The 16,965-nt window shown below is 38.1% G+C and overlaps 1 protein-coding gene across 8 annotated transcripts in view; it reads right to left on the bottom strand.

The window, feature by feature from the left end:
* Positions 1-16,965, bottom strand: part of ATE1 (arginyltransferase 1) — a 160,072-nt gene that overhangs the window by 36,376 nt on the left and 106,731 nt on the right. For all 8 annotated transcript variants that reach the window (XM_060033924.1, XM_069541502.1, XM_060033928.1 and 5 more), the window contains one exon: positions 4,989-5,109. In XM_060033924.1, the coding sequence (XP_059889907.1) occupies positions 4,989-5,109 (121 nt within the window). The remainder of the gene's footprint in view (positions 1-4,988; positions 5,110-16,965) is intronic.

Raw genomic sequence — 16,965 nt, 5'->3', positions numbered from 1 at the left:
AGGAAAAACCATCTTACACTAGTTTAGATTTTCAGCAGCTGCTGGCAAGATTTTAGGTGTCCTAGAAATTCTCTAACCTGGGTTAAGTACATAAAGCACTAAACCAAAATTAGGTGCTGTTTTTTTAATAGTAAATTAAAATTCAATACCTTAATAATTTATGACTTAGTTATATTATAGACAAATTAAGAAATTACTTGCAAATATTTCAAAGTATGTACAGAAAAGAGAGAGTGAAATCTAGACTAATCTGTGGTAAAATGTATACTTCTATAAGTAGAAATAGAAATAAAGCTTATTCTAATTATCTCCTCTGAAATACTAAAAGTATCCATAAAAATATTATAGAGCAATATTTAAATTAAAATTAGTTTACATTTCTGATTAAAAGCCATTATTAGCTATTATTTTTGCAATAAATAATATCTGAGGGGTCAATGATGAAGCATTCAATTATGTTCTGAGGATAAACTGAGGTAACATAGGGGAAAACACAGAATGGCACTGGGGAAATACCATATGCTTAACGAAGTTTTAATATTTTGTAAAACTGGAACCAAAAGGATTTTACTACCAACAAAAATAGTACTGTCGACTGAAAAAAAACGCACAACGTGCGAGTTGTGAGTGAAGTTTTATCTGGGGCAAAATGAGGACTACAGCCCGGGAGACAGCCTCTCAGAGAGCTCTGAGGAGCTGCTCCAAAGGGGTGGGGGGAAGGTCAGTGTTACACAGGATTTTGGTGAAGGGGGTGCGTGCAGTCAAGCAGTCTCAGCAGAAGGCCGCTGCTGGTCACGAGGAGCAGATGTCTCCGTTCATGATCTTAGTGCTTTTCTAGATCTGAGGAGGTGCAAGACGTGGGATCATAAAACCTCCTCCTGAAAAATATCTCACTCTCTGAAGCCCTGTTCTGCCAGCTTTCCCCAGAGCACAGAGGGCCTCATTCCTGATCTCCACCCTGAACTCCTTTCAGGATGTGTGGGAGGTCGGCAGCTACAGACGTTTGTGACTTAATCCTTATAGAGGCAGACGGCTAATGCCAATTTTTAGTTGGCAGTACAATATTGTGCAACATTAAGGGTCAAATCAAATCACAGTTTACCATGGCTATAAAACCAGCTCCAACACGTCCGGTTACCCTGGTGAACCTCTTGTAGATCTTATGCTTGTAAAATACCTGTATTAGGTTCTATCACAGAAGTAGTGGCATTTGTTTGCTGAATGACTGACCATATTAGTGGTCAAGTAGTTTTTACTTTACTAAAACTAAGAAGCCACACAAAGTATTAAGAACGATAACAAAAGTGTGAAGCATGATTTCTTGTTTTGTTCTTAAAAAATTCACACAGCTATATGCACAGGAAAAAAAGATCAGGAGAGCATCAAAAAATTAACAATGATGTTACTGCTGTACCACGAGAACGTGAATCATTTTCATTTCCTTCTTAGTAGCGGTTTTATGCATTTGAACAAATTTTCTACTAGTGCTTCCAGTAAATATTTTTAAAAATAATTTAATCCAAAAAAGTACAATGTAGCTGTGATGCAGAATTTTTGAAATCTATACATATCTAACCATCAATTTAAAAAGCAACCTAGCACACGTTTACTTAAAAATCATTTGAGGAACTTTTGAAATCCTTTATTTAGAGTAGGCAGAGGTCCTGAATTGAAAAACAAAAGACCTATTTATGAACAAAAGAATCTCTTTAAAATTTTCCGAATTACTTTAGTTTGCCAGCCCCTCCCCCCATGGTACCGTACAGCAGTAAAAACAATAGGTTTTTATTGTGAGGCAGACTTTTTAGCTGAGCAAACAACCATAGAACCCGAATCCCCAAAATATGTGGGGCTGCGGGGCATGGGTTGAGGGCAGGGAAGAATAGGATTTCCAGACGTTCTCAGCAATTCAGGACAGGGGGAAAATGTAATTTTTCCTGCAAGGGCCACTGATGCACCTTGTAACCAAAGTCTCTTTTACCGACACCCATGGTGATCAGCTGTGCCTTTTGCAGAGAAATTTAACTACTGAACAGCTGAAAGGAGAAACAAGATTTAGTGAAAAAAGCACCATGCCGACTAACAATATTGCCCATATTAAGCTCTGTATTTTCTAAGTCAGAGTTTGGGTCAAGTAAGAGTAAAACTGGCCCCAGAGAAGAGAGCAGTTTCTCACAGATTGCCATTTGAAACTCAAATGACCATGTTTCACAGCATGCTCAATGCATTCCAGCATGTAACTGCATTTTAATTTCCTAAAACCACAGGATGTAAGTGTGATTTCAAATAGTTTCTGGACTGTGATATTCAATACTGATAAAACTGTATGGTGTCCTCCTCGAAGTTCCAACGATCCAGCATATGGAAAAGGACCTTCATTTTCTTGGAAGCACTATTATCAAAGAAATTAACTCCTCTGGCTTTTGTAAGTGAATCCTAAACAATGAATATTAAGAGCTAAAGCTACTGTCATAAGAAATGGAACTTAGATTACAGGAAATGAACAGGCTGTATATTCCTCACTCACCAGGGTGTTGTACACCCTGGACAAAACCTGCAGGTATGAGACTAAATTTTCTTTGCCATGAAATGCTCATTAGTGCTTACTTTGGAAAATGAATTCAAAATGTATTAACATGAATGAATCTTTACTTGAATGTCCACTTAGTACATGGAAATCATGCAGTCACCTTTTCAACTTTATAAAACAGGGAGAGCCTGTGACTTTTATTATTATTTTTTCCTGTGACTGTTTTAATCTCCAAGTATACGCAAGAAGAGAAGCAGATCTATTTTAAAGAAAATAGATCAAGAGGGAAAAAGGGAAGGTGAAATTGTGTCATAAGTTTGGGAGTCGGAACCAATTTGAGATCATATTATTATTCAGTTGGAAGGAACTTATAAAGACAAATTTTTACATGTGAACATCAAACAATGTACTAAGATGTTCAACAATTTTCACCACAGGGACTGGCTCTGACCTGACCTTGAGAAAAGATAAAGGGAAAAATTCTTTTGAGAGGATAGAGTGGTTAAGTACAGTTGACCTTGAACAACACGGGTGAACTGCATTAAGTCCACTTACACTCGGATTTTTTCAATAGGAAATACTACAGCACTACACGATCCAGGGTTGGTTGAATCTGAGGCTGCAGGTACAAAGGGCCAACTCTAAGTCGACTATACATGGATTTTCAGTGGAGGGCTGGCGCCTAACCCCCAAGTTGTTCAAGGGTCAACCGTATATGCTTTCCTCTAAAATACTATTGCCTTTTGAGCCTGACTCCAAAACTAACTGACAAATTCAGTACGTTTGTTTTTAAGCAACAAATCTATTTAATTAATGAGGTAGAGCTTAGAATGAAACTCTGATCAGTAATTTAAGGTACAGGAATGCAAAGCTCTGGCTGCTCTACGAAACCCAAATATCTAGAAAACCTGGAGCTAACCTCGAGGTGCCTGGCACGTGGGCCCCTATGGCCACTCTTCATCAGATTCTAAGGTATCATCATGTGTAAGAAGTGCCCACTCTTGATTTCATAACAGCCTTTCCAGGAGATAACAAAATACAAAGGTACATGAACCAATTTTTTAATGAAAGAAAACCTGATTTGTGGGGAAAAAAATGCACATCTTAGAACAGAAGAAATGACTGCGTTTCTTTCCTCGTCCTCTTTGTCTTCCTATTTGATTTGTCCATTTACTTTCTTCCTTTCCCCTGACCTTTCCATTCCTCTTTCCTTCTTTTTCCTAAAGTTAGCCTAAACCACAGGTGGCTAGTAGGAAAATGTTTGTGTTCTTAAGAATTTATGCATTGGGCATCTCCTTTGGTGGGCTGTGAAGATAGAAAGGTCAAAAAGCATCCACGGAAACACCCACGAACTTCAGCCTGGGGGAAGACATGCAGTACAACTTCATGCAACTCATCACAGGGCAGGAGAGCATTAGGACTTGCGCCTGACGAGCAAAGCCACAGCGAACACGGTGAGGGTGGGGAGGGCCGTGCAGAGGAGAACTGCTATAAACGGTGAGTGGTACTCAGATGACAGGGAGGGCAACAGATCTGCATGCTTCCTAGGAGAGAGGGATCAGGGCACATAAAGGCAAATGCAGAAGAAACCTGTGGCATACATGGGATGCAGCCCCCTAACCTGCCGAACAATCACCAACACCACAATAAGAGGGGGCTATTCTCAATGTGTTTGTTTTATTTTAATCCTCATTATAGCTCAATATGAAAGGTCTTATTATTATCTCTATTTTGAAGGCCAGGAACCTGAGGCCAGAGAGATTATTAAACTGCCGAAGGGGACCCAGTTTACCAGCTGATGATGGAATCAGGGTCTGAATGCAGGAAGTCTGGCTCCAGGGCTATACTTTTAGTGTCTGTACCTGCTACCAGTGCACAGTATCCAAAGGAGAATAATAAGAGATAAAATATGGCTGGGGCTATTCTGGGCAGGAGATAGAAGAAAGGACAGAAAAGAAGCAGCACCAGGGATGCAAGAAGTCAAGGAAGTATCATCACAAAACCCATCACAGCCGGCTGGCCCTCGCGAAACCATTCCACAACTTTGTCTGGTCCAATTGGTCGATACTTCTATCTTCTTTACGTTGGCTAAATGATCCAGTGAACAATTTTTATGCACTGTGATAGTTGTAAAAGTAACGGAGAACAGTGTGAGCCCTCAAAGCATGCGAAAACTAACCAAACGGAAGAAGCTGTGTCAGTAAGTAGCACAAGCACATGAGGCTTCAGCATTTATTTGCAAAACCATGACTGTGAGTGTTGTGTGCCTGAGCGTTGTGTGTGTATGCACACGCAGCGTCTCCTTCTATCCGACAAACACACGCATGTCCGTGCGCAGGTACTCACGCACACTCCACAATATATAAAAAGCTACCAGACCCTGTTAAGGGTCACAACCACGCAAGCGGATTCTGAAACAAGGCCAATGATTTCCGGCCAAGCTCTGCTCCAAACATACCTGCTTCTGGGTCCTGGTTGAAACGGCAGTACTTGGAGTTCTCAAGTGAAGGCAGGCACTGCTCAATGGGTACCCAAACGTATGTCTCAGGACACAGCAAATCAGACGGTCTATACTGACCCTAAAGAGAAGTGAAGGAAAAAGGCACAGGCATTACTAACACAGTAACTTCCTAGTTACTAGACTCCAGAATTCCAGGAAAAGTTTTAATCACAACGTTAAATGAAGTCAACCAGAAACAGCTTTACTGTAAATACTAAACAACCCTATTAGTAACTGCTTTCCCAGCTCAAGAATGCACATTTGATCAAAAGGCTCTCAAACAAGTGTATCACCATTTGGGATGCCTCTGCTCATTTGGAAGATCTGAGTTTCTACTTTCTTTTGGAAGAAATATTCAACATATGATTCCTGCTGAGCTGACTGCTAAGAATACCCAGTGTCAAATTCAAGTTGTCTCTTAAGTGCCAGTTAATAACACAGTGAAATCTCACATTTGACAGCATTATAATTTACACATGAAATAAACACTTTCCAAAATGGAATTTCACTATCCTTAGTCATAATTTTTTAAATTTGTAAGCTCAGCTGATAATATTCTTTCCATTCTAATGTACTAAAAAGTACTGTCTGGTCAACATGCTTCCATGAGCAATCTAGACTGATAAATGTAAAGAAAGAAAAAAAATTTTAAATTACAAAAATTTCAGGGAAATATCTGTGATAATAATCCTCTAAAGTTTCTTCAAACACTCTATTTTAGGAAAAATGATTTATGTATTTATAACCCCATCATGTACCCCAAATATAAAACAAAGACTATACAACAGATACTGAAGAAAAAAATCATTCACCTAAGGGTAATTTGGTAGCCAATTAACAGAGGATAGTGCAAATTATGTGAAATCACTTAGTGAAAATTTTTAGACATATCAGTTAATTAAAATTCCACATTTCTCTAAATTTTAAAATTCAAAATTCATCATAGAGGTTAAATCTAAACATTAGTTTTCAATTTTTTTAACCTACAACCCATAGTAAGAAATACATTTTGCATTACAACCTAGTAAACCTATATGCAAATATAAAACTAGAAATAAATCTTTTACTATAGAATGCTTACCCATGTTATGTAATCCTTTCTTTTCTACTCTACTTCATTTTTTTAAAATGATGCTCTTGGACTATTTAACACCAAAATTGCTTTCATAAATAGCAAATGGGTCACAAGCTCAGAGACTGAAAAACACTATCTAGTGCAAACCCCATGACAACGAATACTGCTGCTTAAGGGCTTAGCACTGTTACACGGCTTCATATCAGAAAGGTGCTCTATAACCAGCCTACCACGTGTGAGCAACTGGTAAAGCATCACTTAGGTTTAAAACGAACACCACACCCTCCCAGCATTCAAAACATTCAGAAATCTGTAAGCTAATGGAGAGACTGTACATAAAACACATGAAAACAAATCAATTCCTTTCAAGAGGTTGGCAGAAGAGTTCAAGGAGGATATGGAGTTTTAACGGGAACAGATTCACTGGCTAAGTCTGGGGCAGGCTGAAAAGGAATGAGAACAATCTAGACGAAGACTACAGCATAAACAAAGATGCAGAGTTGGGCCTAGTACAAGATAACTCTGGGGAACGTGAAATAGCAGAGCACTGCAGAAATGAAAAGGTAGGTTGGGGATCAGCTTCAGATATCATGTTTTGGACTTTATTCTAGATGAAACGGGAATGCTTGCTGCCTGAGACAGAAGGCATGAAAGTATGAAGACCAGAACTCAGGTCTCTGACTCTGATCTTCCTGCAGTGTTCACGGCATTGCTGATGCCTTACTGTCCTAGAGCAATAAAGGTCACCTAGAAGGGGCAGGTCTAGGTGGGCCACACACTCATCTAATATTAAAATTCGAAGCACGGGGTTATTTAGAAATGAATTAATAATTTACTTAGGAGGTGTAATAAAGCCAGTTATTCCACTGATATCTACCTTCTCAAAAGCAATGTCATTCTCTCCATTAATTCAGGAAGTATTTTATTGGGAAAAGAGACAGTATGATGCGGTGCTGTCTACATTAACAAATCTGAACACTAGATAGCAGTCTAAAGCAGTGGTTCTGAATCTTTTTTTTTTTTTTTTTTCCTTTTTGGTTATGGACTATTTTGAGAATCTAATGGGAGTGGCGGAAGCTAAATATACAAGCTAAAGAAATAAAACTTCTAGGGGAAAAAAAAGGAGTAAATTTTCTTGACATTGGAGTATACAAAGATTTCTTAGAACACAAAAAGCATTAACCATAAAAGAAAAAATTGATGAATTGGACTTCATCAAAATTACACTGTCTTCAAAAACTTACTAAGAAAATAAATAGGCAAGCCAAAGATTGGGGAAAATATTAAGAAAACCTGTTGTATTAGACAACATATTTGTATCCAAAACATATGAAGAATTTAACAACTCAATAGTAAGAACAATCCAAATTTTTTAGAAGGCAAAAGACTTAAAAATTTTGCCAAAGATATACGAATACCTAAGAAACCCAACATCAGTTACCAGAAATGCAACCTAAAACTATAATAGGATACCACTGAATACCCACTAGAATGGCTAAAATTTAGAAGACGAATAAACACGTTCTGGCAAGGATCTGGACCATCTAGAACTTGTGTTGGTTTAAAATGGCATAACCATTTGTGATAAATATTCTTGTATACACATCATTTGTGCATATGTCTAGGGTAAACTCCTTGGACTGGAATTGCTGGGTATAAGGGTTTTAAGTTTTATAGCACAAAACTGTTTTCCACTGAAGTTGGGCCGTTTTATATTTCTATCGGCAATGTTATGTATGCAAGTGCTACTTAGCCCACATTCTTATCGACAGTGTACTATCAAAACTTTCCATCTCTGCCAATCTGAGAAATGGCATTTCATTGTGGTTTTAATTTGCACTATGTATCTTTCCATATGTTTAAAGAAATTTGCATTTTTTTTCTATAAAGTTGGCCCATTTTGTTGTTAGATTTATGGTCCTGGTAATTGGAAAATGCTTTATATATTAAGGAAATTAACCCTTAGTTTGTAAAGTATGTTGTACTTTCCTAGTTTGTCTGTCTTTCGACTGTGTGTGCCATGCTCTTTTACCATGTAGAAATCTGGTAAATGGTCAAATTTATCATTTTTTAAAATGGCATCTGGGCTTTGTAATATAACTAAAAAGGTCACTTTCACTCCAAGATTATAAAAACATTTTCATGGTTTTTTTCTAGTACTTTTATGGTTTCACAATTTTGCATTTACATTTATGCTCCATCTGGAATTTATTCTGGTGTAAGGTAGAAGAAAAGGATCCAACCTAATTTCTTTCAGATGTTTACCAAGTGGCTTCAACATCATTTTTTAAACAATTATCATTTTCCCCACTGATTTAAAATTTAAAATGTCTTTTTGATAACTTACTAAATTTCCAAGTATATTTAGATCTCTTTCCGGACTTTCTATTTATTCTGTTACTCTTCTGTCTGTGTAATCATGTACCAGTGCCATATAGGTTTAAATATTAAAGCTTTATATTATATTTTAATATAATATCTGGTAGAGCTAAACCCCCCTTATTGCTCTTCATCTGCAGAATTTTCTGGTTCTTCTTGCTTAATTATTCTATGATTCTGCATTTAATACAAAAAGATTACCAATATGAATAAGGAAACTAATAAAAATGGATGGTGTATCTTGTCTATTGTGATGGCAGCATACAAAAGAAGAGAATCCCAAGAATGTCTAGTAAAAGGGAAACATATCATCTTAAGTTAAAAAAAAAACAAGAAAAAACAAAATAAAACCCAAAACGTATAAACGACATCATTTTCTAATTTAAGATAGAACTAAATGCTGACTGGCTAAGATGCACAGACCAAATTTTGGGGAGGAGGGGGGAAATCAGCCATCAACTATGAGTCTCTTAAGATAAAAACAGATACATTCCATGCAGACATTCTGATTCATTAGCAGCCACCTGAATCCAGGGCCTGGATTTAACAATGATGCTGACAATAAAAAATACTCAGTCAATGAACATTAAATGACTCCTCACTATGCGACAGGCACTAGGTGCTGGGAAAAAAAGATGAACAAATGCACGTCTCTAGACAATTCACAGTCTACTGGGAGTGACTGACCTGGAGAAAGATAAAGCACACATGAGAATATATTAAGTGTGATCATGCACAACTGTCCAAAGTTCCTAAATTTTCACAATGTTCTTTTAAGGCGGTACTTAATATTTTACTGTTAACTCTTTAAATACTCAGGTTATCTCACTGAAAAACCATACATGTACACATTTTAACTTCTGATCATCCAAAATCAAATTTTAGATTAGGTTAAAACATTATTTTTCTCCTCAGTACAGGCTTATTTCAGTGCTTTAAATATTGTCTCAAGCCATCAAAGAATGCAAAGAGTTTTATGAAATAAACCACTTTGAAATGTTACGCTTTCTAAGCTTAGCTGGTAGAGAGTTAAGTGACCGAACTACTTGCAGTTCAATTTAAAGTTGCCATCACACAAATGAAAAATGCAGAGGCTTGAAAGCTGCCCTGCCTTTCCAGCTAAGAAAATGAGAAAGGTCTGTGTTAAGAATGTAATTACTTAAGGATTTGGACATACTTTCCCATGGTCAGAAGGAAAAATATTTAATCAACCTCTAAGTACATTCATTCATGCTGGAACAATGAGGTAAAAGCAGATTAATTCTCTCCTAGGGTGCTGACTTTTTGTAAATAAGAAGAAATCGGAGTTACCACAGATTTCTAAAGTATTCAAAATTTTGAAAATGTGATTGGTCTGACAGGGCTTATCTTACAATTGTTCAGAACTTTCTTTCAATTTGATCTACATGTTAGAAGATGAACTCTAGATTCCCCCCACGCTGTCCCCAAGAAGCCCACTCAAGAAGGATGGCACCAGAGGGAAGTTTTACCAAGCAAGGACACCTATTTCAAGAGGGGAGGCCACAGGAGAGGACAATGTAGTTCAAGACAAGATGCCTGGAAAAGGTACAAGCTGTCTTCTAAAAAGCCTAAATGTAGAGGAGGAAATGCATGTGCTTCATCATTAATTAAACACTTCTGGTGAGGTGTAACTACCCAAGTCAAAGTCCTCAAAGAGAAGTAAGTTCAGCAAACTCTGTGATCTATAACTTCACCACCTGTTGTAACTTCTGGAGCTGTTTACAAACTGGCACTGTTTTAGAAGTGGAAAACAAAGTGCCTCTATATTTTGAGCTGCCATACAAGAGTGAATATTCTACTCAGAGTACAACTGTAGTATTCAATGATTTTATTTTCTTTAAAGAAGACTACTTAGACTACTTGTAAAACACAAATTATACTACACCTCCCCCACGGGGAAAAGAAGAAAACATTAAAATATAGTCATAATATTTCAATCAACTTTACTAGGCTGTCACAGATTAAAATTTGAGGAAATGCAGAAGTTAAATCTAAAACACTAGGGGGAAAAAAACCTAGCTAAATACATGTCCTGATCCACTTCTATTAAAAATAACGGCTTCTTCTGGAAGAGGGGAGCGTACGATTTTGGTTTTTGGTCAATGGAATGAATTGGCATTCTTTTCACTTCCATGCTCTAGACCATAATTTGAAGAGCATCTTATGCTGATCTAATTTTCTACACTTCTAAAGAATCACAAAATAAATTATATGTAGAATAGCTTAGTTTAGCAAAATATAAGAATTTTGGCCTAAAAATTACATTCATTTGATAGCCAGAGGTTAAAAACACCTCACTGTCACATCTTACTGAATAACAGGGAACACAGGTAGCCAAAGAGCATATAAAAGGGTATCTAGAAAAATGTGATTTCACAGTCATTAACAATTTCAGCAGAGATATTTTAAAACAGATTAACACCCTTTACTTCTAATGAAAACACAGCCAACAACACGAGGAGACTTTCCCTCAGTTAAGGTATAACTAGTTAGAAATCTAAATTTTCCAAGGCAAAGGCGGTATTAACTAGTTGAAAGAGGAGCAAAAAAATGGTTCCAGTGGGCTTCCCTGGTGGCGCAGTGGTTGAGAGTCCGCCTGCCGATGCAGGGGACACGGGTTTGCGCCCGGGTCCAGGAAGATCCCACATGCCGCGGAGCGGCTGGGCCTGTGAGCCATGGCCGCTGAGTCTGCGCGTCCGGAGCCTGTGCTCCGCAATGGGAGAGGCCACAACAGTGAGAGGCCCGCGTACCGCAAAAAAAAAAAAAAAAAAATGAAAAGGTTCTATCAAGCCCTGACAATCAATTTTTTTGCAACATTTTTATTGATACGTAATTCACATACCATAAAATCTACCCTTTCAAAGTGTAGTTTTTAGGGTATTTGTAAGGTTGTGTAATCACGACCACTATCTAATTCCATAACGTTTTCATCATCCCAAAACGAAACCCTGTTCCCACTGGCAGTGGCAGCGGCAGTGGCTCGCCATTCCCTCTTCCTGAAAGCCCCAGCAACCACTAAATCTACGGACAATCCATTAAAACGGAGTATTCGTCTGCATTCCCATCCTCCCTGTTCGAGGCAGAGCACAGGCCAAACCCAAGTCACAGCCTAGGGAGCCCTAAGCGACGTGGCGCTCGTTACCTTTCCAGCCTGTCTTCTACCATCTTCCTCCTCTACCATTCCGCCTTGGCCACACAGGCTCCACACAGGTTCCTGCTGGTCCTGGAACACTTCAGGCCTGCTCCCACCTCACGGCTTCTCACTGACTGTTCTCTCTTCTGGTCTTACGGATATTCCCGTGGCTAATTCTGTCATCCACTTTAAGGTTTTGCTCAGCTGTCACCTGCTCAATGAAACCCACCTATCTCCTCTACTGTCTTTCTTCCGTAGGACTTCTAACATCCTTGCTAACTTTCTTTACTGTATCTATAGAAAACTCCTAGCTAAAATGACGCGGCAGGGATTTCAGTCTGATTTGTTCCCTGATGTATATCCCCAAACCTGCTCCAAGTAACAGCTGGATGAACAATGAATCCAGTACACGCCGCCCGTCCCTTTCCTCCTCCTTTCTCTAAACACAGTAGATATTACTTTAACACACTCTTGTTTTGCACATTAACAAGGTACACACGAACCAATCAACATTTGCCGAATTTGTATTTATGATGCACCTCCACCATATTTTCACTAAGACTAGTTCTCAACCCTTGGGAAAGGATTAAAAGTATAAGAACATTATCATCACAGAATCTATAAGAGTTACTGAAATTAAAAAGGAGTTCTCATACTCAAGAAGGTTAGAAACTACTAGTTCAAGTCAATTTGGCTTTTTTCCCCCCAAAGCTGAAAATATTTCTTCCCTTCTTTCACCGGCATACACTTTCCTTTAAAGAAAAGTATAGCTTTTCACATTACGCTTCATTTTAAGAAAAGGAAGAGAAAATGTGACTTGGGAAAAGGCCTCTTCAAAAAAAAAAAAAAAAAAAAAGGCGGTGGCGCAGTGGTTGGGAGTCCGCCTGCCGATGCAGGGGACGCGGGTTCGTGCCCCGGTCCGGGAGGATCCCACATGCCGCGGAGCGGCTGGGCCCGTGAGCCATGGCCACTGAGCCTGCGCGTCCGGAGCCTGTGCTCCCCAACGGGAGAGGCCACAACAGTGAGAGGCCCGCATACCGCAAAAAAAAAAAAAAAAAAAAGAACACAGCCCTCATAATGATTTTGCATATCATCCAAGTTAAATCTTATAATGACGTAAAAAGGTAATGAAGATAGACATTATTTCTATTGCACAGATAAAACATAAGATCATTAAATGGTAGCGGTGAACTCAGAGCTAGGTTCCTGCTTTCCATTCTCTTTCTATACCTAGATTAAAAAATATTCACAATTCTTTAAAGTATTTTCAAAATAACTTCAAAAAATCTTAACAATCACAACAGTTCAATATGCACAGGGACTCCGCTCAGCATGGAGGATGATGAGATGAAACGAGCCCAGGGAGGCACTCACCGTCGGCTAGGGGAAGGGAGGCAGTTGTGCTCCAGTGACTTTCGCAGCCAGTGGTAAATGCAGGCTGGTGGGTACAAGATGCTAAGGAAGCACAAGACGCTGCAACAGAAGCCCGGCGTGGGCCACAACTCTGAAAAGGGCACCAAGGACCACAAGCAAGGTGTTGGTAGAACACAAAGGTAAAACAACTAGCTTTCTCTGGAGATTCCTCAGAAGTCCTCTGCAGTGTGTCTAAAATTCTGAGTAGCACCATGTTTGGAAAGAAAAATCAGGCACTTACCAACAGCAAATGTAGGCAGACCCAAGCCCTGCAGAGACCATGTCTCCCCACTGAGTTCCCAAATACATGTCTGTCAGAACTTCGCCAAACGGGAAATGAAATGAGAAACAACTGTTTCAGCTCTACAGACAGTATGTGGTCCTTGTCTATGGTTTGGGAAGCTTCAAAAATAAATGTATTTTTTGCTTTACATTCAAAATGTTAACATTAGTTTAGTCATAAAGAGTAACTCCATCTTCTCTCTGAACAAATGCCAATTTCCATAAATTCAAATTTATTACCAGTAGGTATCTTTCTTTTTACTACAGAATGATGTGTTCAAAGTAACTTTCAAGTCCATGAATGGATCCTACTGTAACCTGGCATTATCTGGAGAAATAGTATGAAACACATGGTTTTAAAATTATATTCTGGTTTCTTTTATCTCATCCTATCTAGATTCTTATAGAAGTACTTCTTACAATGGAATGCACAACTGATCAAAAATAAAAGAAAAACTTATTATTTACATTATAATGAAAAATACCCTGTAACAATCCTGAAGAAAGCAATGAAATTACTAAACACCCCTTTTAAAACAAATTCCCCATGTTAACAGGTCCACTTTTTGATTATAGTAAATCCAGAAATACATGACTTTAGTTTCTAAAGGGCTTTATTATCTTTCAAAAAGCTTTTTTTTAAGGGGGACCTTGAAAAGACATATGTGAACCCCAATGCATTCAGGACTACATATGACACAGAAAAATCTCTTTGAATATTACATTTGTCTTTGTATGAGTTTAAAAAACATGCAGATGAGAAGTTATTTCTTTCATTAAAGTTAAAGGATTTGAGACTGTTATTTTTCTTAGAAAAAATCAGAATAGTAAAGAAATGCTTTCATATGACATTCACCCAAGTTAGCATTCTCGGCTTTTAATTGGAAACATCTGGGGATGGGCTTGGCAGATTGCAATAAAATTGAAGTTACCAATTCTCACCCTGCCATTTTGAGGGTATTCTGTTTTTACAGTTTTCAAATTAAAACCAAACGGACTTTCCTTTGAACTCTGGTCCTGAAGCAAAGATCTTTATGAGATTTCACTCTCAAGAATACTTATAAATATTTTGAAAAATAGGAAGGATTTCATGAGTACTTGAGGATAAACCAGCAGAGTTTGTTTTAAAAGTTCAAGTTAAATTAAAATGTAAGAACACTGGAAAGACAATATTATTTAAATACACACACACACACACACAGTGAACACCAACAGCACTGAACAAAAAAAGAAAGAAAGATTAACTAGACATTTAAGTCTTTTATCAGGTAAAGTTGTTATCAGTATCCCATTTTTCCACAATAAACCTATTGATTTTACTAAAACCAATAGCTTAAAGAGAGGTTCTAGCACTACATAAACAAAAATAGTTCAAAATAATCCATTAGAGCGGGCTGTACCTGCAAAGAAAGCGAGTAAGAATAGAGCTTATTAAATCCAGTCTTTTCCCTGAAAGACAACACCAATGGAATCCCATCCACAAAGTACTGCAGCAGACCCCTTGCTCCCTGATTTCGTTATATAAACAGAGATTGACTTTATCAGTCCCCAGGAGAGTGCTTGAGAAGGAACTCGAGCTGCTCTGTTTTCAGAAACTGTGTTTGGATTGTGCCATGCTCAGTTGGTGAGGTGAGCTGAGACCAGTGAAGACAAAGGGCCTAAACATCTGAGTCCATTTGTGTTCCCCAAATTCTGAAAGCCCACAGATGTACTCCATGTGCTGCCAGGCCAAGCTTGGAAAATTTAAAAATACATATTTTTTCCGCTGACAAACAGAAAGTGATGGTATTCTGTGTTTCTTTAATTAAAATCCAAGAGTTCACAAAGGCTCCAGGACTTATTTCAAATCTTCCTTAAGACTGGGCTATTTATTTTACTATTAGCAAATAATAGAGAATAAAGATTCTAATTCAGTTTTAATCACAAGCTTTGCTTTTATTTTGGAAACCCTGGGTTAATCTTTTTTTCTTCTAGAAAATACAAAGAAAGCTTGTGAAGAAAAGATTCAGGGAGTCAACTTACAGCACAAATTTAATTTCAAACCGAAGGGTCACAAGTTGAAAAGGATAAAGGGAAAAAAAAAAAAAAGATAGAATGCAAGATGAAGACAAAGATAATAATGTAAGGGAAAAATAAAAAAGTAAAACACAAACAAAGCTTCTTTAATATCTGTTAAAGATTAAATATTCACATGAATATTCATGTAGACGTATATGTATGTCATATTAAACTTGGCCTTCACCATATTGGTAAGAAGAATCAACTTGGGTGTTTGCTTTTTTAGGCTATTGCTTGGAAAACAGCACTTAGAATCACTGGTTCTGCCACTATCGAAGGTGAAATCATCCTTACCTGGACAACAGTGAGAAGGGCTGATTTCAAGTTCTCCCTCTTGAAGCTACCCTCCTACTGACACCAGGGAGAAATGACTCTGTAAATTCTCTGTTTTCAAAATGCTTTACTGGCTCGCCAAATCTACAGTAAAGTAGATGACCCTTTTTAAAGCAAAAAAAATTTCACAGACCTTTATAAGATAATGTAATATTAGTTTCACTTGGTGAGAAATTACACAAGATAAAAACCCACTACAAATTCATTAATGCTTCTAAATGAGTTTGGATGTTACTAATCACAACAGAACCTGTATGTTTGCAGAATGATGGCAGCATACTCACAGGTTTATTAGTCTGTATCCACACTGTGCACATGGATTCACAGACTTCTTGTGAAAGCTCCCTGGTTTAGAGACATCAAGTATCTTGAGCATTAAGGCACAAGGCCCGCTGTCAGTCTACTCTCTTACCCCTGCATCCTCACCCTGGGCACTCACATTGAGGCACAGGCCGTCCTACCTGGGGTGACTTCCAATTTGGTCTAAATGACTACTGCATATTTGAAACCGAAACTAAATGCTTCCTTAGCAAGCTTTCCTTGGACTCTGCTTGACCTCACCACCAACTGAGCTCTCATTCCTGCAGTTAGCAGGTAATTATGAAATGCCAACCATGCCAGGCTGCATGCTAAGGTCCAGGGCATGCCATGGTGAACGGTAACATGGCCATTTTCAGTTCTCAGGCACCTTTTAGTCTAGAAGGGGAGATGAATTTAAGGAAATAATCATACGGAAACATAATTACAAAGTATGGTAAATACTATGAAAAAAAGCACATCAGATAGTATAACAGGGAAATCTAATCTAGATTGGGAGGGTCAGGGTTGGTGTCTTTTGGGTTTCTAGAGAAATCTATCGTAGAACTTAATACAATCTATTGGAGTTGTCTGTTCACAGGCTGTGCTTCTCATACCCCTCCCTCCTACATAATCCCAACTTGGAGTTTCCCAAGAGCTGGGAATACATCATTTCTTTGCATTTCTTGTGACTTGGTGGAATTCTTTCAATGGACTGAGTTCTCAAAAAATACTTACTGAATGTTTATTGAATTAAACAAAATTGTGTCAACTTATATTCCTTAAAAATAGAGAATCAGATCATTTTAAAACTAGAAGGGCCTCAGACCTCCCTAGTCAGTATCCAGTTTCATTTTCATATTTAAAAGATGGGGCAGCAATGGGGGCTAGTTTTAGCAACTTAAGGCCAATTATTAGTAAAGCCAAGATTAGAAGCTCAAACT

Source organism: Delphinus delphis, chromosome 16, assembly GCF_949987515.2.
Source record: "Delphinus delphis chromosome 16, mDelDel1.2, whole genome shotgun sequence".
NCBI classification, from domain to species: domain Eukaryota; kingdom Metazoa; phylum Chordata; class Mammalia; order Artiodactyla; family Delphinidae; genus Delphinus; species Delphinus delphis.
The sequence above is the reverse complement of the archived record's forward strand: the minus strand, read 5'-3'. Positions and strand labels throughout refer to the sequence as shown.